The sequence below is a fragment of the Pleurodeles waltl genome, chromosome 2_1 (genome assembly GCF_031143425.1).
Source record: "Pleurodeles waltl isolate 20211129_DDA chromosome 2_1, aPleWal1.hap1.20221129, whole genome shotgun sequence".
Classification (NCBI taxonomy): domain Eukaryota; kingdom Metazoa; phylum Chordata; class Amphibia; order Caudata; family Salamandridae; genus Pleurodeles; species Pleurodeles waltl.
In genome coordinates, this window is record NC_090438.1 from 767909666 (window position 1) to 767934312 (window position 24647).

General features: G+C 44.7%; 1 protein-coding gene across 3 annotated transcripts in view; it reads right to left on the bottom strand.

The window, feature by feature from the left end:
• Positions 1 to 24647, bottom strand: part of MYLK4 (myosin light chain kinase family member 4) — a 608560-nt gene that overhangs the window by 139469 nt on the left and 444444 nt on the right. For 2 of the 3 annotated variants that reach the window (XM_069217896.1, XM_069217880.1), the window contains exon 3: positions 19647 to 20277. In XM_069217896.1, the coding sequence (XP_069073997.1) occupies positions 19647 to 20277 (631 nt within the window). The remainder of the gene's footprint in view (positions 1 to 19646; positions 20278 to 24647) is intronic. The other variant, XM_069217890.1, reaches the window with a different exon arrangement.

A 24647-nucleotide genomic window follows, 5' to 3' on the forward strand; every position in this document is an offset into this window, starting at 1 on the left:
CTTCTTTATAAAGATGTGGATGTTCCAATGCGCTCCCTTCTTTCAATATCCGCTGATCCCCATTTCTACACCTACTTTTGCTCTCTCTGTTTTTTGCCTCGTGGCATCTCCTGCTCTTCCTCTGCTTCAACTTTATTCACACTTTGCTTGCTTCAAACTGCTACAATAATGTGTTCCATTTCATACTGTTACACCTCCTCGATGTCCTAAGTTTTTTTTCTTCATATATCTCTTTATTGGTTTTAATACAACCAACTACTGTAATGCAGCAATACACGGAGTTGGAAAGAAAGAAAAGAAAGAGAGATAAGAAATATGCATAACGAAAAAGCACAACATTTAACTATGCCACTTAACGAGAGATATTACTCCAGTAGGGTTTACAGAGGTGGAGAGCCTTCACTGGGGTACAGGGTCTAATGGCCAGTGGTAGGCTGGTATATATTTCAACCTCACCTTAGTATTCACGGGGGCACCGTGTGATGTAGCAGAGAAGCAGGGAGAGACACCGCATATGTAACAATGCCAAAGGAGGGTGCCAAATAACATCTTGCATGTGTGGGGACTTAGCAACGGTATACCTCCCAACCAGGAAGCAATTGAGGCCAACAGGCAAGGGGGGAAATCATTAAAGTAACATAACTGCCAGGAGGTGGAGTGGAAGCTCTGAAGTGTTCAAGGTAGGCGTGCGTCATTTTTGGCTTCAATGTTTACAATAAAAGCATCCCAAATCTCGTAGCCACCACCCATCAACCCCTTGGATTGCAGGAGGTGCAGGGTTTGGGCCTCCGCACAGGACCACTGGAGCTGGCCCTGCAGCCACTTAGTATAACTTGGGGAGTGAGAAGCCTTCCAATGTGTGGCTATTAAGCCTTTAAAAGTTACAAAGGCCAAATCAATGAACATATGGAGCTGTTTATCCCCTTTAGCTCACCCGGCGCAGACCCAATAAGCAGGACTCTGGGCTTAATATTAAGGCGTGGTTGGTTATTTCTGCAGTTGTCGGGCATGCCTCCACCAACAATGTATTTTTAGCCGTGATATCACTTTTTTGGTGTCATTTGTGGATAGCATCTGTGTAAGTATCTGCAATATCTGAGGTTCGTCAGTCCCAGGTGGTTTGTAGCAAATGTTGTATTGTGCAGTAGATCAGGAAAGCGCCCGCGTGTACCCCCGCCTTGTCCATCAGTTGGTTGAACGTTAACAACGTATCTTCTAAATAGAAGTCCCCCAACCTCTCCAGACCCACTTTCCGCCACGAAGACATATTATGATTTGCAAGCATGTCGCGGACCTTGGGCAAGTGTTAAAGTGGTATCAGTGGAGCGCATGGTATGTTGAGCTGTTTGCCATAAACATATCTTAGCCACATGTTTTAGCAGTTTCTAGTATGACGTTACTGGGGTGAGTGAGACATGTTCTGTCCGACAACCCGGTATATGGTGATGTCAAACCCAGTGTATCTATTATTATGGTTTGCTCTGCGGTGCAGTGTTCCCCTATCCAGCTAATGGGCCACTGGAGCTGGGCGGCAGCGTAATAGAGTTCGAAGTTGGGTATACCTAGGCCCCCACTGTCCTGTCGTGGTCAGTGCCACGCAAGGTCTATCCTTCCGCCATAGTAGGTCGGTAAGTAGACTCTGTAGGGACTTAAAGAATGAGCGAGGGAGAGCAACTAGCAGCGCTGCAAAATAGTATGATAGTCTAGGAAGAATGAGCACTTTAGCTATGGCCACTCTGTCCATGGGCGATAGTGGGAGACAGCCCCAGATGGGAAGGGATCCCCGTATAGAGTGAATAGCCCTATCGATGTTGCCCTCCCTCGGGTCATTAACTGAGTGGTACACTTGTATTCCCAAATACTTAAAGGTGGTATGGCACCATGGCAGGTAGTATTCCGGTAGGTCAGGCTGGAAGTCCACGGGAACGGGCGATAAGAGGAATATGCAGGACTTAGACCAGTTAACACGCAGCCCTGATATTTCGGCAAAGGAGCCCAGTATGGCCATTAACCCCCGCCATAAAGATGACATGGTCTTGTAAGTAAATCAAGGCGTCATCTGCATATAAAGATACAATGTGATGCATGTGGAGTTCCGGTATGCCCCACTGATGTGCATGTATGCGCAATTTGGCGGCCAGGGGTTCTATGGCCATAGCGAAAAACAGTGGAGAGAGCGGGCAGCCCTTTCTAGTCCCCCTATGTATGGGGAGTGTGTCTGATATGATTTGCCCAGTCTTAAATCAAGCCAACGGGTTAGAGTATAATGTAGTGATCCAGGTTATGTACCCAATCCCAAAGCCCATTGGTCCTAATGTTTTAATGAGGAAGTCCTAGTTTAGAGTATTGAATGCTTTCTCAATATATAAAGATAAGGCCACTCCATGATGGTACGTCCCCATATTACTGTGCAGAAGGCGAAGTAGTCTCCTAATATTCAAAAAGGTGTTACGGCCCAGGATAAATCCAGACTGATCCTCATGAATCAACTGCAGAATGAATGGGAGGAATCTGTTTGCCAGTACTTTCTCTAGGACCTTGCAGTCTGTGTTTAACATAGAGAGCAGGCGGTCTGATCTGATGTCCAAAGGATCCCGGCCGGTCTTTGAAAGCACTGCTATGAGGGCCTCCCACAAAGATCCCGGTAGCTGCCCTCTTTAATGCCCTTCATTGAGCATGATGAGCATGGGCTGCAAAAGGCGGTTCACCTGTGTTGCGTAGTATTCTATGGGTACACCATCCATGCCCGGAGCCTTATTGCAGGCCATTTGGGATATTGTGGCACGTATCTCCTCCACACAAATGGGACCATCCAGCGCAGCTGACTGCTCTGGCTGTAAGCACTGTAGAGGAAGGGCAGCCAGGAAAGTGGACACGCGCTCCGGTGAGGGGGCGGGGGCAGCCGCGTACAACAATTGATAGTATGAGTAGAAAGCCGCATTTATAGCCACCTCAGTGTTAACTATTACGCCTGAATATAGTCTAATTGTTCCAATGGCCGAGCGTTGCGGGGTGTCCCGGACCAACCAAGCCAGTAAGCGGACCGATCTGTCACCCTCCACGTACTGTCTCATCATATAGTGTCTGTAGTCATATTTGCCCAGTCTGGCGTTGGTCTCCTTATGGTTTATCCGGAAGGAGCTTAGCTCCTCTGGGCGTAACTCATCGTTGGCCACAGCGACCTCCGCTATATGCATTTTGGCCTCTAATGTGGCCAACTCATGGAGCAATACCCAACGGACACCCTCAGAGGCAGCCATGCAATGGCCGCACACCACTACTTTGTGTGCATCCCATTCAATTGCTCGGTGTGATGTTGTGTTATTATTTTGCAAGAGGTGGATAAGCACGTGGAGAGCTCCTTGTGAAAGGGGGTCAGATATTGCTTCAACTCACAGGCACCATGTAGGTGTCCTTGTGTTCGGACGGCCCCATCCAAAGACCACCCTTAAAGGACAGAGGTCTGACACCGTTCAAGCCAGATACTCAGAGCCATGCACCTGCTGAACCATAGCTGATGGTGTCCGAATCAGATCTATTCTAGTATGCAGATCATGGACAGGGGAGTAGAAGGAGTATTCACGCTCTGCTGGATGTCCCTGCCTCCACAAATCACACAACCCATTCCCTGCTCTCCAAGCCTCAAACTCAAGCGAGGTATGCCTACTTGATGCATTCGGTAGTGGCTGGAAGGAGCGATCCAGGGTAACATCAGGGGTGCAATTAAAGTCCCCATCCCACAAACTCTCCCCAGTGGGGTCCTGAAGGAGACCGGAGTTTGTTGTATTCAAGAATCATTCTTGGTTAGTGTTGTGTGCGTATAACCCTACCAGTGACAATGGTACACCATCAAGATAGCCCTTGGTTACGACATACCGACCATTGGGGTCCACCTGTGTGAGGTCAGTTCAAAAGGCACTCCAGGCGCAATCCATATCGCCATACCGCGGGCGAATGATGAGGAAATGGTACCAAAGATTTGACCCTTCCAACTAGAGCGCAGCCTCCCAAGAGTAATCTCCGATAAATGTGTTTCCTGGAGCATGGCTATATGCATCAGGTGGCGCTTCAAGTATGTGTGGATACGATGTCTCTTGTGTGGTGTGGCCATGCCGCGTACATTCCATGTGATCACATTACAGCGTGGCGTATGAGCTTGTGTCTGTGTAGCCATGTCTGTAAAAGAGTCCGATTCTGCACTAGATCCTCAGGAGCCCATCCCATGCTTATACTAGTGGGGCCCGCCTGTGCTCCCCCTGGAAGTATATTACTGCGCATGAGTCTGTTATCACTCCCAGTTCTCATCCCGCTAATATTGAGTAGTGGCGATAATAAAACACTCAAAAGAATATGCTGAAAGAAAAACAAAATTGGGTCTAACAAAAGACCAAAACCATGCTTCACAAACAACACAAAGCCAAAAAAAACAGAGCCTGATATCAGGTGTGGGGGACAACTGGTTCATACGGATAAGGCACGGCGTGAGAGACAGGTGAGAGGGCCTGATCGCCCGGCCATCCGGATGTTGAACTGGATTCAGCAACCTCACCAGACCGTAGGGAGACCAGGAGTCCTATGTAAAATCCTGATGTTGCTCCCCTTAGGGCCCATGTGGCATAGTCTTTTACTCTCTAGAGAGTAAGCAAGGGGATCCAAGGAAGCATGGGCCCTTTTGGTGAAGGGAGTCGGCCTCAGGTATTGTCTGCCGACCAGGGAGTGAGCAGTGGGCCGGGGGGAGAATCCTTCGAGTCAGTGCGGTCTCCCCACTTAGGTTCAGAGTCCTGGGACTCCCGCAAAACAGAGAATGGATTGGCCGCAAATTGCGTAGCCTTGAGCAGTGCACGGGATCGTTCCTCCACTGCCTGAGCTGGTGTCGGCTTGGCCTTCATTCCTGTGCAACGTTTACGCTTCCCCCTTGGAATCGACCACTGTCCTTCCTCATCCTCTGGGCGCATTGACTGGAACAGGCCCTTGGCATGGAGCCAGGTCTAGGCGTCCTCCGGTGACACAAATATGTGAGTTTTCCAAGTCCCGTCGGCGACACGCTCCCTGCCCTTGGGCCTCCCCAGCTCGACCCGTCCAGTGCCGCAGGCGGAGCGCTGCCCACGGCCTGCATCGTTCCCCACAGGGGCCCAATAAACTCAGAAGCGGTCGAGGGGAGGCAGGACCCACGGCGATCTACTTGAGATATCCGGTGACCGCCTGGGGACAGGATATTTATTTGGCTGGGCGCTGAGCTCTGATTGACGCTGCCGCCCCGGTCGCCATTGTGGCCACGCCCCCCAATGTCCTAAATGAATCTCTTTATTTAACTTCTCATTCCCAGACTTCTCCCCTTTCCAAAACGCATTCCAGTTCAGACTTGCCTGCTATACAAATTGCCCTCTGAAATCTCCCTTGTCGACCCTCCATTTATGTTTAGACTTTCTAATCAGAATCCAGACGTTCCAGGAAAAAATACTGTATTTTTTAATACATATTTTTCCAAAACATATTCCTGTTTTCTTTTGTTTGTGCTCTTTTAGCTTCTATCTTTTTAGATTTATTATTTTTAGTTTGAAGTTTATTCATACTAGATGTAGGAGACAAGATCAAGAGTGCAATGGTTCTTAATGATGATCATCAGTTGTTGATCAATTTGATATTTCACAAATTTGGTAATTTGCCAAATGGGAAAATCAACAGTCTGGACTCTCAAAGCAGAGTTTTCTCAAAACAGTTTTAAATAAAAGGTAGTAATTTGTGTTTGAGTGGAGACAGGTTGATCCAGGAGCTTACAATGACATACAAGTTGTTGTTGTTGGAGTTATGAGTTAGAATGGCTGAGTCTACCTAAATCTTATTTATGAAAGGCAGATTTGCCAACTTAAAAGAAATCACAGTGTGAGAAGGGGCAGGGCCTTTAGGGGGTGTGGCCTTGTGCAGAGAAGCACCTCAGACACACTTTTGCCCCCACCTCGGCCTCAAACCCCCTTCTCTGAAAAAAAAAAAAAAAAAAAAAGCATGCTAAGGCTGTTGCCAATGTCCTGGGGTGTTTTGACACACATTATTGGACCTCTGCAGTTAAAAGCCTTCAGAAACTAGCTGAAAACCTCTGTTTCCAGTAGTTTTCAGTTCATTGTCCCTGCAAAGGTGTGATATTGGCTCCTCACCAGGTGACCATGTAATGGGAGCCGATATCGTGTGTCACACTGTGGCACCGTGTGAGTTGGCAGGTCTGGAGAGGTGCCACAGGTACCATTTTAAAAGGGTAAAGACATTTGCCTTTGAGGGGAAGTAATTAATGATGGTTTTGAACCATGGCAATATCTTTGAAGACTGTTGAAAGACAATGGTCCAGCTGGAATCCTGATGATGTTCATCCTTTGATAAAAAATAGGTTAAGTTGAAAACCATCTATTGATTTGAGGAGAATTTTTTTTTTTAGTATTTCTTATTTTATTAGACACTGTGTACCTCTCACAGGCTGCTTCAGATTGAGAAGGGGATGCACAATTTCTAATGGGATTGGATGTTGTGAAATATTGAAATTGTAATGGATGATATTTATGTTGGATTAAATGACTAGCAAGAGATCGTTCCAGAGTTTTTCTAAGTAGGTAAATTTATTTAAGTGTAATCGTGGATTGGTGATCTCTTGTATAACTTTTAGCAACACTGTTTAAGAGTTAGGGGTCAAGAAGATATGCAATGTCTAGTAATCGTTTTGGTGTGGTAGTCATAATGTTGTACTTTGGAGTTTAATTGTATGAATTATTTGCTCCATGGGTCTTTCCAGGGCTCTCTTTGTGAGTATGGGATCATCAAGTTACTATGGAATTCTGGGATCAATGAGTCTGGGAGATTGTTGCAGGATAATGTGTCAATTGCTGAATGTAAATAGTCAAGAGATTCTTAATCCATGGTCCAGCAGGTCCAACATGTGTATAACACTCAATACTACTTGGAGCAATTCTCATCACTGGAGAATGTTGATAAGGTTTTGGGTGACTTGTAGGTATGGTTTAGTATCTAGAACCACTTATTTATTGTAACTCATGAATAATTGATAAATAGTGCAGAAGTTAATGAAAATGTGAATGGTTGTGGGTCTACTATTATTACATACATCAAGCCTTTTTCATAGGACTTGCACTTGATTCACATATGATCAGAACCATCATCAACAGTAGAAGCCAAAAAAGCAGACCTCATTTCCCGGCATCCATCTCTACTGGAATCACCATCACTGCACCTACCAGCATCTATCTCTTCAGGAGGTGACATCACATCTTTCTCACAAAAACATTCTCTAGAGTAAAGTAGACATGATTTTCCCACATCCTTCTCTACAGAAAGTGCTATCACTGCACCTAGGGTTATCTACCTCTTCTGGAAGTGACAATACTAGACTTCCCAGCATCCATCTCTCAGGAGGTGGCATCACTAATTTTCCACCAACGTCTTCTTTTAAAAGAATGAGCAGCCGTAATTCCTTAGCATCCACCTGTACTGGAATTGACATCACTGCAGTTCTGAAAATCCACCCCTACAGTAAGTGGCATTGCTAATTTCATGTCTGAACATTCTTCAAAAGGATGAGTTAGAAAAATTAACCTAATTTCCCAACATACATATTTACAGGAAGTGCAGTTATGGCATCTCCCAGTATCTACTATTTCAAGAAGTAATATTACTGCACTTGCCAGGATTCACCTCTTCAGGAAGTCACATCACTGGTTTTCCATCAAAGCTATTTTTAAAATATTAAGTTAGAAAAGAGTATCTAATTGTACTACATTCACCTCTGTGGGAATTGACATTATTGCATTTCCCAGCATTCACCTCTTCAGAAACTTAGATCACTGTAGTTACAACCTGAATCTTATTGCCCACACAGGTCAACTGCCAGCCCCATTTAAGGTCAGACACAGACAAGGGCATTACCTGGTTAGTCCTGATATAGCAAGGAAAGACAAAGGGCCACAATCCCTGCTCCACTGCCACGGTAGTGAGTATCTACACAGAAAGATCTTGCAGAGGTCAAGGACCCTGTTGCTTCAAATGGCCTAGTCTGTCTTAAAGTCCTACGTGCCTACAGGACCCTACTGTGTCTAATAAGTATTTTTGTAGCTTTCAACCCAGGCAAATTACCATTCAATCTGTCATCATCATCATCATCAATACAACATGCATTCAAAATGTAAGGAATGGTACTTCACGATCTATTAGCAAAACAATGACAGACAATAGTTCTGGACTGGATTCAATACACTGTCATTGTTGGCATAGTTTCCACAGAGGTCTTGCTATCATCCATAACTTCTCCTGATCTTGCAGACTAGTCAACCAAGTGAACCTCAACTCAATTTTTCAACTCTGCAACTCAATCTGCCATCTTTCACCTCACACCCACGCGCCCTGAACAGATGAGGACCTTCATTGTTGAATTCGAAGCCCTCCTCACCACTTCCTCCGTCCAACATGTCCACACCACTCTGCCAGAAACATCTGCATAAAGGTAGCACAATACACACCTCTGAACCTTTATTATAGTGCAGGACATCACCCAATCAAAATACTCCAATGGCCACATCTTTGACCTAGTCTTCCTGGCATTTACAACCATCCAATGCACACCTCCAATATCCGTGGACTGATCTTACTACCTTGCTGTCTCCATTAACCTACTCATCCTCCATCCAATACAGTGAGCCAGCCCAAAAGAGAACAGACCTTGAGATTCTTCAAAGACTTCTACATTGACAAGCTAAAACTCATGTAAGATGTCAACTCAAAACTTTTCTGGAAGACAATATGAACACCACCACTCCAAAGAAATCACGCAAGTGCAGGCCGAAACCTTCAGCACCCTTGTACTCCAAAGATCTCACTGACAAAAAGCCATCCAATTCACACACAAAAAAGAGGACAAAAAAGAACTCCCAATGACCTTACTTTACTGATGCCCCGATGAAACATTTATTACATCAGCCAAATACAAGTACTATACCAACACCATCAACAAAGATGCTAACACACCAATCTGCAAGACAATCAAACACTGCAACAACCGCCTGCATGACCCAATTACGCTGCAGTGCAATGCCACCACCCACATTTTCTGTACATAGTACAAAAGATCCAACAGCATATAGAAGGCACAAAGCCGGATTCATCTCCTATGCTCATTCTCAGAGAAACTCACAATACCTCAATGCCCTACCGTTCACAGATTTCACTGACATACTTAACTCCCTAAAGGGCACCTCATATGAAGAGGATATATTGCCACTTCCTTTATCAAAGCCCTACCTGGGGGAAGCTCTCTCACACCTAACCACTATTGGCAATGCTTCCCTCACTCAAGGCATCTTTCCAGAGGTCTCAAAGCAGGCCAGATCATCCCACTCCTTAAGAAACCCACACTAGAACCTGATGACCACCCCATAACTCATCTATCTTTCATCAGCAACTTCAGCGCAAAAGTAGTCTAAGCTTATCTCCAAGATTATATCATTACTAACCATCTCTTACACAACTACTGATCTGATGTCATATCATACTCCCGCACAGAGACAGCTACATCATGTAACTTATACAGTGTCCTCCAGAGCACAAAACAGATAAAGATGACCACTGCTTTCTGGTATTGCTAGATATTCTGGCCACCTCCGACACTCCACATTCATGTATACCTTATAGTTTCGACTGGGGCTCACTAGCAACTTCCTTTCCTGGTACTTCTCCTACTTATCCGACCAACACCAGTTAATTCAAATTGCCCCCCAGGTGACAAAAAATCACTTTCACTAGTGGAGTTCCCTTGGTCTTGTCCCTGTCATCTTCAGGTTTTACATGTAACCCTTTAGGGACCTACTCACTGATAACAGCAACAAAATTCCCACACAGTTGTATTTGAAGGTCTCCTCCTCCCTAGACATCAAATGCCTCAAACACTACGTGCTCCCCCTCATCGATACATTAATATCCAGTACCTACTTGAAGCTCAACCCCACCAAAACATAATTTCTTTTTATTTGCCAGCAATAGAAAACAAGCAGAAAATAATGCAAACCTGGCAGAATGACAGGAACCTAGATTAATTCAAACCCCAACTTTCCCTCAACATCAAGTCTCTTGGATCCAAGCTAGACAACAACCTCACTCTCTATACAGGGAGTGCAGAATTATTAGGCAAATTGTATTTTTGAGGATTAATTTTATTATTGAACAACAACCATGTTCTCAATGAACCCAAAAAACTCATTAATATCAAAACTGAATATTTTTGGAAGTAGTTTTTAGTTTGTTTTTAGTTTTAGCTATGTTAGGGGGATATCTGTGTGTGCAGGTGACTATCACTGTGCATAATTATTAGGCAACTTAACAAAAAAATATATATACCCATTTCAATTATTTTTCATTACCAGTGAAACCAATATAACATCTCAACATTCACAAATATACATTTCTGACATTCAAAAACAAAACAAAAACAAATCAGTGACCAATATAGCCACCTTTCTTTGCAAGGACACTCAAAAGCCTGCCATCCATGGATTCTGTCAGTGTTTTGATCTGTTCACCATCAACATTGCGTGCAGCAGCAACCACAGCCTCCCAGACACTGTTCAGAGAGGTGTACTGTTTTCCCTCCTTGTAAATCTCACATTTGATGATGGACCACAGGTTCTCAATGGGGTTCAGATCAGATGAACAAGGAGGCCATGTCATTAGATTTCCTTCTTTTATACCCTTTCTTGCCAGCCACGCTGTGGAGTACTTGGACGCGTGTGATGGAGCATTGTCCTGCATGAAAATCATGTTTTTCTTGAAGGATGCAGACTTCTTCCTGTACCACTGCTTGAAGAAGGTGTCTTCCAGGAACTGGCAGTAGGACTGGGAGTTGAGCTTGACTCCATCCTCAACCCGAAAAGGCCCCACAAGCTCATCTTTGATGATACCAGCCCAAACCAGTACTCCACCTCCACCTTGCTGGCGTCTGAGTCGGACTGGAGCTCTCTGCCCTTTACCAATCCAGCCACGGGCCCATCCATCTGGCCCATCAAGACTCACTCTCATTTCATCAGTCCATAAAACCTTAGAAAAATCAGTCTTGAGATATTTCTTGGCCCAGTCTTGACGTTTCAGCTTGTGTGTCTTGTTCAGTGGTGGTCGTCTTTCAGCCTTTCTTACCTTGGCCATGTCTCTGAGTATTGCACACCTTGTGCTTTTGGGCACTCCAGTGATGTTGCAGCTCTGAAATATGGCCAAACTGGTGGCAAGTGGCATCGTGGCAGCTGCACGCTTGACTTTTCTCAGTTCATGGGCAGTTATTTTGCGCCTTGGTTTTTCCACACGCTTCTTGCGACCCTGTTGACTATTTTGAATGAAACGCTTGATTGTTCGATGATCACGCTTCAGAAGCTTTGCAATTTTAAGAGTGCTGCATCCCTCTGCAAGATATCTCACTATTTGTGACTTTTCTGAGCCTGTCAAGTCCTTCTTTTGACCCATTTTGCCAAAGGAAAGGAAGTTGCCTAATAATTATGCACACCTGATATAGGGTGTTGATGTCATTAGACCACACCCCTTCTCATTACAGAGATGCACATCACCTAATATGCTTAATTGGTAGTAGGCTTTCGAGCCTATACAGCTTGGAGTAAGACAATATGCATAAAGAGGATGATGTGGTCAAAATACTCATTTGCCTAATAATTCTGCACTCCCTGTACATGTCCAAGAGAACACAAAATTGGCCTAGTATCAGCCATCTCTACTGAAGAAAATGAAACCATTCCTCCCATAAATTAATTTCAGAACTGCTGTTCAAGACCCCATACTTTTGCATTTAGATGGTGGCAAAACCTTGCTTTGTGGCCTCCCAGACCCCATACTGCCCCCTTAAGAGCATCCTGCAAATCACAGCATGTCTTGTCCTGAGCCTGAAGAAATCCACTGGCTCGTCTTTCCGGTACGCACTTCTAAACCAACTCCATCAGAGGCAAAGCCATCAACTCCAGCAACCAGCATATCCGGCTGACCACCTGGCCATCTCTGGTGGCACTTGGCAGACCTGTAGCCAGGATACCATCACACTGGAGGCAAGGAAGAGCAAAATAGAAAAAAACAAGACAACAGACCTTCTCTATATATGCACCCAGTATGTGGAACGGCATCCCTTATGCACCAGAACAGCACTAATCCTGCTCCAATTTAGGAAAGAGTTGAATACTCTTAAAGGACACTATGGCCCTCATTACAACATTGGCGGTAAATCCCGCTTACCGCCGTGCAGAAGACCGCCAACACACCGCCGCAGCCGCGTAATTCCGCCACAGCAATTATGACCCACAGTTCTGAATCCGCCAAAATCTAGACACCCACACAAGTCCGCCACACCAAAGGCCAGTGATAAACTGGCGAAAACCAAACCTCCACCGTCACGCCAACAGAAATACGCCCACACTATCATGACACACGAATCCACGTGGTGGTCTTTCAACCGCGGTATTCCATTGGCGGTACATACCGCCGCGCTCAAAATACACACACATATACAAAACACTACCACATTGGACAATTCGAAATACACACACCTGATACACATACACACACCACTCCCACACACCCAATACAATATAAAACACACACCCACGTCACCCACAAACCCTTACGACAACAATTCATGAACGAAAGCCAGAGAGAGACAGCACCAGCAAGAACAACAGCATCCACAGGCACACAACACCATCACCCACAGAACTTCCACGCACCTCACACAACACCCCACTACATATCAGCACTCTTATCACCCCACACTCCACCCCACACATCACCTACACCACCCCATGGCACGGCAAAGACACCCCAGGTTCTCGGAGGAGGAGCTCAGGGTCATGGTGGAGGAAATCGTCCAGGTAGAGCCACAGCTATTCGGATCACAGGTGCAGCACACCTCCATTGCAAGGAAGATGGAGCTATGGCGAAGAATAGTGGACAGGGTCAACGCAGTGGGACAGCACCCATGAAATCGGGAGGGCATCAGGAAGAGGTGGAACGACCTACGGGGGAAGGTGCGTTCCGTGGTCTCAAGACACCACCTGGCGGTTCAGCGGACTGGCGGCAGACCCCCACCTCCTCCCCCACAACTAACAACATGGGAGGAGCAGGTCTTGGCGATTCTGCATCCTGAGGGCCTCACAGGAGTAGGTGGAGGAATGGACTCTGGTAAGACAAATCTTAACTATTACATCCCCCACCCTACCTGCATGCTAGCACATACCCCCACCCCCACCCTCACCCCCATCACTCCTACTCCTCACAAATGTCCCAATATCACAAACCACACATCCTAACCCCAAGCCCTGCATGCAACAACAAAGCATGGACACCGATCACTAAAGCATGCCCACTGCACATACCCATACACCCCCCTAAACCATCATCACACGATGAGCCATCTGTGCTAGGAGGGAGGGGAGGAGTGGCCACTCACACCTGAAAGGGCGGTGCCTGCCCTCACACAATGTAGTCTCCAACCCCCTGGTGAGTGTCTGGGGCCTGGCCTGGGCAAGGCAGGATTTCACATTCCAATGAGACTTTACTTTGAAGTAGGCCTACTTCAAAGGAGAAATTGGGTACAAAAAGGGCACCCAAAACCACAGACTTTAGAAACACTTCTGGAACCAAGAGGATTCTCTGCCTGGAGAAGAGCTGAATAGCTGAGGAAGAAGAGCTGCCCTGCCTGTGTCTGTGCTTTGTGGAGCTATCCTGCAGTTGCTGCTTCTGCCAGAGTAAGAGGGCAAAGACTGGACTTTGTGTGCCTTCCATCTTGAGAAGAAATCTCCAAGGGCTTGATCTAGAGCTTGCCTCCTGTTGTTTGAAGTCTCAGGGACAGCAAAGACTTCTCTCTGCCAGCACCTGGAGTCTCTGGAGAGACTCCTACTCTGTCCTGTGGTGCCCATCCAGTTGCTGGGACCCTGAAAGGAGAAGCTGGCAGCCTAAAGACAAGAAAATCCACGCACAGAGCGCCGTGCGGGGAAAAGATTGATGCGAAACCGATCTGCGGCTCAAAAAACGACGCGCCGCCGGCTCTGCAGCTGAGAAACGCCGCTCGCAGGAAACGCGACCGAAGAATCGAAGAATGGATTTTCGATTCACGTACCGCCGTACAGAGTTATTTTTGACGCACACCCACCCGTGCTGGGTTATTTTTGACGCGCACCAGGTACATTTTCACTCTAGCAGCGCTAGTGTGTGTTTAAAACTACTTAAAGACTCTTTTCGCATTTTTATTGATAACTTGACTTGTGTATGGTGGATTTTTGTCATTTTGGTCTTGTTTTGTTTAGATAAATATTTCCTATTTTTCTAAACTGGTGTTGTGTCATTTTGTAATGTTTTCATTGAGTTACTGTGTGTGTTGGTACAAATACTTTACACCAGCACTCTGAAGTTAAGCCTACTGCTCTGCCAAGCTACCAAGGGGGTAAGCAGGGGTTAGCTGAGGGTGATTCTCTTTTACCCTGACTAGAGTGAGAGTCCTTGCTTGAACAGGGGGTAACCTGACTGTCAACCAAAGACCCCATTTCTAACACTGCTAGAGCTTACATTTTCACTTTTGATTTTCTAGTTGTAAAGCCTAGGTTCTAGAGGGTTATATGGACTCCTCCCCTTTCTAGGTTTTCCATCATAAGATAAAGAGGCAGCAGGGTCGGACTGGGACACAAAATAGGTATGGACACCAAAATAAAAATGGTCCCTATTAAAGAGTCAGACAGATTAAAAAATGGCCCACGTCTGCAAATCAAGGCAGTTTTACATTTGTAAAAACACGTTGTATCAGTGTTTTGTGATGTATGGGAGACAGCATGCATATGTGCTTACTGCAGGCAATGTGTGTGGTAATAAGCAGGAAAATCCACAGACAAAAGGCCCATCCGACTATACAACAGACCCATAAATAGTAAAATAAACGGCTCACACATTGACCTGTCAGAGCAGGCCATCAGGCACTGCTGGATTGCCCTATATACCACTTCAACCCTGGAGGCAGGGAGTGACTGTTGGAGGATTAATGAGGCATGAGGTGAACACAAAACTACTCAGCCTTGGTATTTGGCAACCTGACCTTCAATAGCACCAGCTGTGGGCTTCTGAGCAAACATTGGGGCGTGGCACTTATTCATTAATAAATTAAGCACTGGTTGCCAGAACCTCGGATTTTCCAGGAATTAGCCCTCTCTGCTATTTAGATCAGATGATTCAAAGCTTCATCCTCCCCAAGCTACAAATCTTGGCTTTAACCCCTTTAAGTGCAACCTTAGGAGCTGGAAGCATTTTTTAAAGTACGGCTCTCTGTCTTTGGTATCCTTCCCCACCAAGAATCCAATGTCATCAATACTGTTCTGCAACATCCCCAAATACACCACTAAGCCTTTGCCCTGCTTTTGGCGGGCGGGCACAAAGCACTCAGTTCCGTGTTGTTATATCTCTTTGGGCTTCAAACAACGCCCATGTCACGTCAGTGTCTTTCATTGGTTCATGGGCTTGCCTTTTAAAATCTGCTTGCTTTCATTAGTGGAAGGCATGCAAACATAATGACTTTTCCGATGGTTAGCCCGCCTCGAGCGCAGCGAACAAGTACTGAAAACATATGAGGCTCGCTGTTTTCCGTCCGGTTTGTGGACTACATTTTCTCTTTTTTTCGCAGCGCGATCTCATTTGGCAGAAGTCAAGCGCTTTGCATGACATCGACCCTGTTGCATTGTTAATTGCACTTTTGCTGGTTACGTAGATAATTGCACTTTTGCCTATAGGTTTCACTACCCGTAATTCCCGTTTGTGTGTCTACTTTGCGCTGATAGCGGCCGTTAGCTCACTTATGTGAAACTTTTACTTTTCAGTTTATATGGCAAGAAAAGTCCAGTTAGTTATGTGAAACTGTTTCATTTTCATTTTCAATTTATGTGGCAAGAAAAGTCCGGTTAGGAGTTTACAATGCTAATTGCTCGAGCTCAACAAACGCGAGACCGTTTGCATTGCAATTGCTTGTTAGTTTTGGTCGAGCAAGATGTGAGCCAGACCGGGCTTTGCATTCTTGAATACAGCGTTAACAACGGAAATTGTTGTAATTTCTTCAAAGAACACATGTAGTCCATGTGTGCTGAAGTGCATAGCACACATCGAATGCGAGAGATCCTCCTGAAATGTCTATGCAGGGGGATTTTGTACTAGATGCTATAGTATTTGGGTTTGAGGGATGCTTTCAGGTCAAATGCTATGGTAGACAAAACAGATTCACCTCTGCACCGTGTTGTTATTTATCTTATGCCACAGTACAGGTTTCGAGGTCTAGGCCATGCCAACTCAAGATTTCTTAGGGCCAGGGACAAAACCTATTTTGTGTAAGTCTGTTCCCCACAACTTTGACTCTTGTTAACTATATTCAGTTAACTAAAGCCTTCTTGTTGGCAAACACTAGTGAATTATTTATTTAACTTTCAGAAACACTGGCACGCAAAAGAGCCAAAAGCTCAAGCTGCCAGGTGTTCTTTCTCCAGTCAAAGCGTACCAAAAGAAAGCTTGAACCTACACTGATAAAAACACTGTATGTGTGCTTCGGTCTATATTTGTGTCATAAAGCAACAATATTTTATACGAAGGTTAATGTCTTAACTTGTTTCTAAGTTTGTAGCTAAGACACGGTAAGGGTGACTTGTTTATATTTAGTGGCGTATATGCACACAGCACGTGTAATTTTAGCTCGCATATTCACAATCAATGAAGCCCCTCTCAAAACTGGCAGTCTTATTGCAACGGGGACTATCGATGCAATGGATTGAGGACTGTCACCACTCTATCGGGTGAAATCCAATAATTTTCTTCTTAAAACTCTTCTCCCTCCGTTTTCCTCCTCTCCACTTTCAGGATGGCTGGAGAGTTACCGCTGGTGATACTGAGCAGGAGAAATGGGAAGGGGAAAGAGACAGGAAAATGACAGAGCGGTAAACTGGCATGGATAAGGGTCTAGTGACAAGGGTGAAGTAGAGACAAAAGTTGGTAGAGATAGAGATGTGACCGAGATCTGGAGGTCCTAGGGAGAGAAGAGAGTAAAAGAGAGGGATGTAGGTAGCCCAAAAGAAAGACACAAAAAGGTGACGAGAAAAAGAAGCAAGTAGAAAATCAGCGGTAGAGAGACAGGAAAGGTCTTAGAGTGAGGTAGAGTGCTAAAGAAAGAGGAAAATGTAAAGGATGGCAAGGGACAACAGGGCTGAAGATAGGAGAAAGAAAGGTACAATAGAAAGAAAGGTGAGTAAGAGAGCAACAAAGGCAGAGACAGGTAGATGTTAGGTAGTAAGTACATTTTAAAGAGCTGCGAGGTAAAGAGAGGGGACAAAGAAAGAGAGATGAACTGGAAAGAGAAAAGAAGTGAGGTGCAGAGACAGATGTGAGGTAGAGAACGTGAGGTGAGGTGAGGTTGAAACAGAGGCAGAGAGGGAGTAGTGATATTGAGAGGGGGACGTGAGGTTGAAACAGAGGCAGAAAGGGAGCAGTGGTGTAGAGAGAGGAACGTGAGATAGTTAGATAGATAGATAGATAGATAGATAGATAGATAGATAGATAGATAGATAGATAGATAGATAGATAGATAGATAGATCGATAGAATGGAGAATGTAATAACAAACAGAGACAAACAGATCCAGGAAGTGAAAGAGATGTATTGAGAAATGGGTATGGTAGTAAGAGAACTAGGGTAGGAGCAACAGAGGTAAAAGAGATAGGGGACGTAAAAAGGTGAGGCGGCAAACAAATGGTAAGGTAAACTGAGAGGTTTCATCGTGAAAAAGAGGTTGCGATGAAGTAGAGAGATATGAGGTAGTGAGAGAGATGGGGATAGCAGGAGATATAGGGTAGAGAGGTGTGAGGTAGAGAATAGCGAGGTAGTGCTAGAAAGGTAACAGAGGGACAGGGAGAGGGACGGTGTAGAGAGAAAGAGAGGGTAAGTAAATAGAAGACAGGCTGAGAGAGAGGTGAAGGACATGGAGGAAAGATACAGGGATGTGAGATGGAAACAGCAGTGACGTACAGACAAAGGGTTGAATATAGAGATAGTTGATGTATACAGACAGGAGATGCAGAGGTAGAGATGAAGCGGTAGGTACAGTGAGTGATAGAGAATTTAGGCCATTACAGAGAGGTAGAGAGAGGTGAGCAGAGGGAAATCTATTGAAAAAAGAGGTGATGTAGACAGAGGTGATGTGGAAAGAGCAGAGTTGGAGACCGAAGTAAGAGTCGGAGATGTATCGAAAAGTAGTACGGAGGGAGAGATAGGTAAAGAGAGAGGGGTGGGGTAGAAATAGCTGAGGTGAAGGAGAGACATATGACACAATTACATTTGAGGCCAAGAAAGAGAGGTACAGTGTGGGAAAGAGCAGTGCCAGAGATAGAGGATGGAGAAATGAGACACAAAGAATAGTGGTGATTTAGTGACAAAGTAGACAAATACTAGTTACAAGATAGGGAGGCAGAGAGAGAGAGAGATGAAGTATACAAGGTGAAGATGAAATAAGGATCAGAGATTGAGAAAGAGGCAATGTAGACAGAGGGGCGGAGAGTCAGTTATAAGGTGGTAAACATAGAAGTCGACAGAGGTAACAAGAGGTGAGAAAGGTAAGGAGATATATATGACAGAGCGAGAAGTGGGCGAGGAAGAGAAGGAGAGTTCGATAGGTTGTGAGTGAAGACGTGAAGATAGGTAGAAATTGACAGGGTCAGATGTAGAGGTGAGATATAATGTAGGGAAATAGAGGCAGAAGCTGAGAGAGAGGGAGAAAGGTTATTCAGTCTGTTTCAATCACTTTACCAGGGATGTCCCTTGGAAGGTGGGGCCCTGAATAATTGCCCACTTTGTCCAGGCCTTAAAAAGTAACTGGGGCTAGGTGTGTCTTTTAGCCCTGCCTCAGCATGCTTGTCTGGCTTAAACAAGGGAAATTTCATAGAACAAGTGAGGCAACTCAGTCATTCTCTTATACACTCAGCTGGGGATCGCGTCCCAAAACTCTAATGTAGGACCCATACACATACTACACATTTTTCAAAGAGCTAAGTCACAAACTTTTAAAAAGTCATAGGGAAAGATTTACTGTCGCCATCAAACGTTTGAAAAACAGCAAACCCACCCGCTGCATACATTTAAAACAAAGTATAAAAAGCATTGCACATTTTGTATTTTATCAATGTACGTATTCTTTGTTCATTGTTGGTGTAAGGTAAAAGAGGGTTAAATTATTTTGACTTTCTACTACAAATATACAAATGTGAGCAACACTGGTGAGTATATGGAAATGCATTGGCAATACTCAAGATAAGGGGTGCCGAACATAGGTCCGGGGGGCCAAATGCATGCCTCTTTTTCAGGACCACCAAATGCTATGTAGCTGGCTTTAATTCTGATTCACTACATTCATGTTTACTTTAGGTGGAAATCCTGAAAATCTGCATGGGATGAGCCATCTCGGATATACGATGGGCACGCACGTTCTAGCTCCACTGAACTAATTACTGTAATGCATTGTGTGCTCATCTTGATCACCCATACACCGCCCACTAAAATTGATGCAATTACAATTAGCTTTTTGACTTTTCTCAACCTTACCTTTCAAGTAGCACTGTGCAGTTCTTCTGAGTGTGTCCCGCCACAGGGACAGCTGGCGAGTTCAACTCTTGGTCTTTGTCATCTGCACTGGAAGAGCTTGCTGTCTCTTCTTCATCTGCATCAGCTATGTGGTCCTGGTCTTCTTGCAGTGACGCCTTACAATGCTCATTTTCATCTGACACCAGCACAGACTCTGATTCTTCCTCTGGGGCTGGAGTTGCACTGAGCTCACACTCTGCTTGGTCTAATTCTGTTGTTTTGTCTCCATCTTCTACGCTCTCCTGCTCTTCTGCGTCCTCTTCCAGTTCATCTTCTTCATCTCCACTTTTCTCTTCTCCCTCTTCTGAAGGTTTCTCAATAAACTTTTCATCTTCTTCGTGAATGGCGTTGAATGTTCCACTCCTTGCATCTTCGTCTTTGTGGAGAATGTGTTCATCGGCATCATCTGAAACAGATGTTGTGCTCTGTTCAACCAGGTTTGTTAAATGTACAGCTTCTATCGGCCCCGCGGTGAGAGTTCGCAGGCCACTGTTCTCAAGCAGTGGATCAGTGGCCTTTTCTGTATTGTCTTTATCGAGATTATGTATCTTTTCTTCATGAGAACAGGCTTGGTTCTTTTGGACAAATCGCTCTAAAGACAATAACAGGATAGCAAGCAGGTAGTGACATGGATGATTAGTAAAAGCAGACAAGCCATTACTTTTATTAAACGTTTTATTGACTAGTGTCAGCTCAGTTACGAAAAGCTAAGCGACCAATGTCTGTTAAAGCAATAGCAGTCCGCTTAATAAGCAGGGCTGTAGTAAGGAAAAGATGGAAGTTATTATTATTATAAATTAGTGAAGTACATACGGAAATCTGAACATGAGCAAATATATTTAATTAAAGTAAAAGCCGGGCAGCACTAAAAATACTACTTGGGTTCAATTCACCATTTTCCCTAGCTAAACAGAACTCGGTACACCATACTCATTGTAATCTAAATATATAAAAATGTTCTGAAACTTTTTTAACACTTTAAAAACATAACTTAAATTTTCCAGTGATAATCTTCTGTTAATTGAGGAGGGACGCGTTTCCATACTCTTCCTATCTACCCTCTGCTTTCAAAGGTACAACTTTGGGACTGCCACTCCCGAACACATAAGAACGTAGGACAGGTTATTATCCTGGGGCTCGCAATGCCTACCCAGGGGGTCCAAAACTGTTAGGAAAATTAAATATTATTAGAAGATTAACAAAATATACAAATACATTAAAAAAGTTAAAAATTGATAGTTTAGAAACACTTTGTAAATTTAAAGGAGTCTGCAATTTAATGCTAAAAGTTAAATATTGGTATTCTTAGTTTGACTGGGGGGGGCAGAGCTAGTACAGCAAAAGGGATCTCCTATGGATGACTGGTGGTCTCAACTGAAACACTGTTAAGCACTGACAAAAAACGAGCATGACTTAGGAGCAAAAAAGACAAAGTGATATGCTAACGCCTAGCATATCACTTCATCTATAAGAACTAAAACTATATTTTGTAAAGCTCCAACCTTCAGATTAAGTTTTTTATTTTTGCATATGTTTTTGTTTGTGAATTAATTAACATATTTTATAATTGTATTTGTTTTATGTTTGGATATTGTTTTGCGGTTCAAATGGTAGAACCTACAACCCTACTTTCAGTAGTGCTTTAGTGGGGTCCACAGAAGTCAAATGATTAAGAACGACTGCATTTGTACATATAAATAGGGACATGTCTGGGACAGCAACATGTTCCAGGTCCCACTAGAAATGAATATTTACAAGACTTAATATTTAAAGAAGGACAAGTTGCATATAACGTACCAACAAACAGACCTGATCTGAGACTGTTCCTTATAATGATGGCATGTGATAATGATTGGAGAAAACTCCTGCAAACATATTATTTTTGCACAGTGTTTGAAGCAACAAAATTAATTATGTGCATTGTGTTGGTCCTACCATTTAATCACAATGCTAAATGGCCAATTGGAAGGATTTCCAAATTTTCTGCCTTATATATATTAACGAGGCAGGATTTTCTTTGCGAATTCTCACAATTGACTCGGAATGGAAGGATGGAGGCTTGCAAATGATAGCAGACCTCTATCTCTGTAGTCTCAATTGCAAAATACTCTCATTGCAGCAGCAGCCCTGTAAAGCGACAGGGGATTCAGTTCAAAAGAAAAGTCATAGGACATTGAGGCTATGCAGCAGGGTCCTGAACTGCTATCTGGCCCACAGCTGATGTTCATGCTGTTTAAGCTGTCTCTGAAGTACAGGTTCCTCTTTGTGAATGGAAATCACCCCCTACAGAGGTTTGTATTCCATCAGTGGCTTAAGACTGCGGAAATAATGTCAAAACCAGCAGTCTGTCTATGGTCAAAACCAAGAACTCACAACCAACCTCCTCCGGGCAATGCTACCAGCTTAAACATTGGAAAAAGACATCACTTTAAAACAAAGCTCCATGGAGACTGAAGTAGAGAGTGGCTCTGCCTTACATGGCCGTGTTGAGCTGCCAGCAATAGGCACTGTAACCAAAAGGAACTTGTCTCATGTACAGTGGATCTGTGTGTGACTAAGCAGGAAGGGGTGATGGAGATCACGGGACAAGGCCACTACAAATACCTTACAGATTAATTTGGTAAGTGTAAGTTGACATGCTACAAAAAAGGACAAAAAGTATGCTAGTAGGCCATGTTCTATTCAGTCTGCCATGACTTTGGTTAACCTCTACATATTACCAAACTCAGGGCCTAAATTATTTAATGGCGGTGTTAAACCTGTCAGCTCTTGGTGTGATTTCCCCTTGCCTTTTGCTTTTGACCTCCTGGTTGTGATCCTGTGTTGAATTCCATTTTTGCTGGCTTTACGACTCTGGCCACTTTACCACTGCTGACCAGTGCTAAAGTGCATGTGCTCTCTGTCTCAATTGTATTGGTGATTGGTTTAGCCATGATTGGTATGTTTGATTTACTAGTGCGTACCTAGTATAGTGTACCATTTGTGCCCAGGGCCTGTAAATCAAATATTACTAGTGGGCCTGCTGCACTGATTGTGCCACTCAAATGAGTAGCCCTGTAAACATATCTCAGGCCTGCCATTGCAGTGCCTGTGTGTGCCATTGCAGTTCCATGTCGACCTGGCAAGTGCACCCACCTGCCAGGCCCAAACCTTCATTTTTACAACATGTAGGTCACCCCTAAGGTAGGCCCACGGCAGCTCCATGGGCAGGGTACAATGTATTTAGAAAGTAGGACATGCACTGTTGTGTTTTACATGTACTCATAGTGAAACACTGCTAAATTTGTTTTCACTATTAAAGGCCAATCTTGCCCATAAGGTAACATGAAGATTGCCTTGAAAGATCATTTATGTGTAATTTCCCTTTGGGAGCAGATAGCGATCTGGAGTTTAGCATCTTTGAACTCACAATTTACAAAATACATCTTTTAGTGAAGTTGGTTTTTGAATGGTAGGTTTGAAAATGCCACTTTTAGAGAGTGGGCATTTTCTTGCTGAACCATCCTGTGCCTCTGCCAGTCTGTGGAAAATACGTCTCGTTCAGGATGACAGTTGAGTTGTTTGTGCATTCACTTTAGACAGTCACACAAAGGAAGCTTAGGTGTGCCCTGCATTTCCTGATGGCTCATCAGCAGGCTGATGGGTCTTTCTGAGCTAGAATGGTGGGAGGAGCTGACACCTGCACCTGAGCAGGGCTGTGCCTGTCCTCACACAAAGCAGTCTCCAAACCCCTGGAGACAGAAATGAGTATAAGTACTGGACGTCTGACCTCATATAGTTAGCACACGTCTGGACTGAGAGCATTCTGACAGGAAGAAGAGCTGGATGCTGTAGGAGGTGCTACTACTCTGCCTGTTGCTTTGTTGTGCTGGCCTGCTGCTTGCTTTTTTGTCCTAAAAGTGAAATGACTGGAATTTGCTTTCTACATTCTGCTTTCCAGGTTCTCCATGGGCTTAAACTGAGCTTGCTTCCTGTTAAGAAGTATCAGGGACATCAAATACTTCATCTGCCAGGGCCTGGGCTCCCTTACTGAGAGTCCTGACTTGCCAAGTGGTGCCTTGGAAGTGAATTCTGGTGCAATCAAGAAGAAACTAAGCACACTGACTCCAGAGCAATGTGGGAACTGGTGCCACTTTCCGGCTCCGTGTCGCTGCCTACACCGGAGTTCTGGTCCACGCTGATTGCAACGATTGCGACCTGCAACCTAGGCCCGACACCGCCGCAGTGCCTCCTGAGTCCACAGCGTGTTACTTGAGTGCTGTGTCCCCAATGTCCGTGATACACGAGTCCGCTGCAGCACCTGTGACCCTGTGGTGTGATTGCGACACCTCAAAGTTGACGCTTCGCATCTTGACCTGCTGGATTCATTGACCCCGCCGGGTCATAAGGAATCAACATCTCACCACCAACGCCGCTTAACCTCTCCTGCAATCATAAGGAACCAACACCTCACCTCCCCTGCCTATCAGTAAGGACCTGATGCCTCACCTCCCTGGTAACAGTAAGGAACCCACACCGCACTGGCCCCAGGAAAGCCTCACCTCCCCGACTCCATGCAAAGTCTTTGTTTCCTCATCGTTTTCCGAGGTACTGTGCCCGAGATCCGTGCGACTCAGTGATAGGCCTGCACACCTTTGCGTGTGGCATGGGACTGTTGGGAATGACTCTGTCAAGATGCTGTGATAGCCCCAGTGGAGCTATTGTGTTTCTAAGCACTATACTAAGATTTAATCTTTGAAAATTTGTATCTTTACTTGTGTATGTTGGATATTTGTCATTCTGGTCTTGTTTTACTCAGATAAATATTGGATATTTTGTGTGGGATACTTTTGTGTTTTCACTGTGTTACTGTGTGTGTGTACACATTGCCTCTGAGATAAGCCTGGCTGCTTGTATCAAGCTACCAAGGGGGTGAGCAGGTGTTATCTTAGCTGTGTGGCTCCCTTACCCTGACTAGAGTCA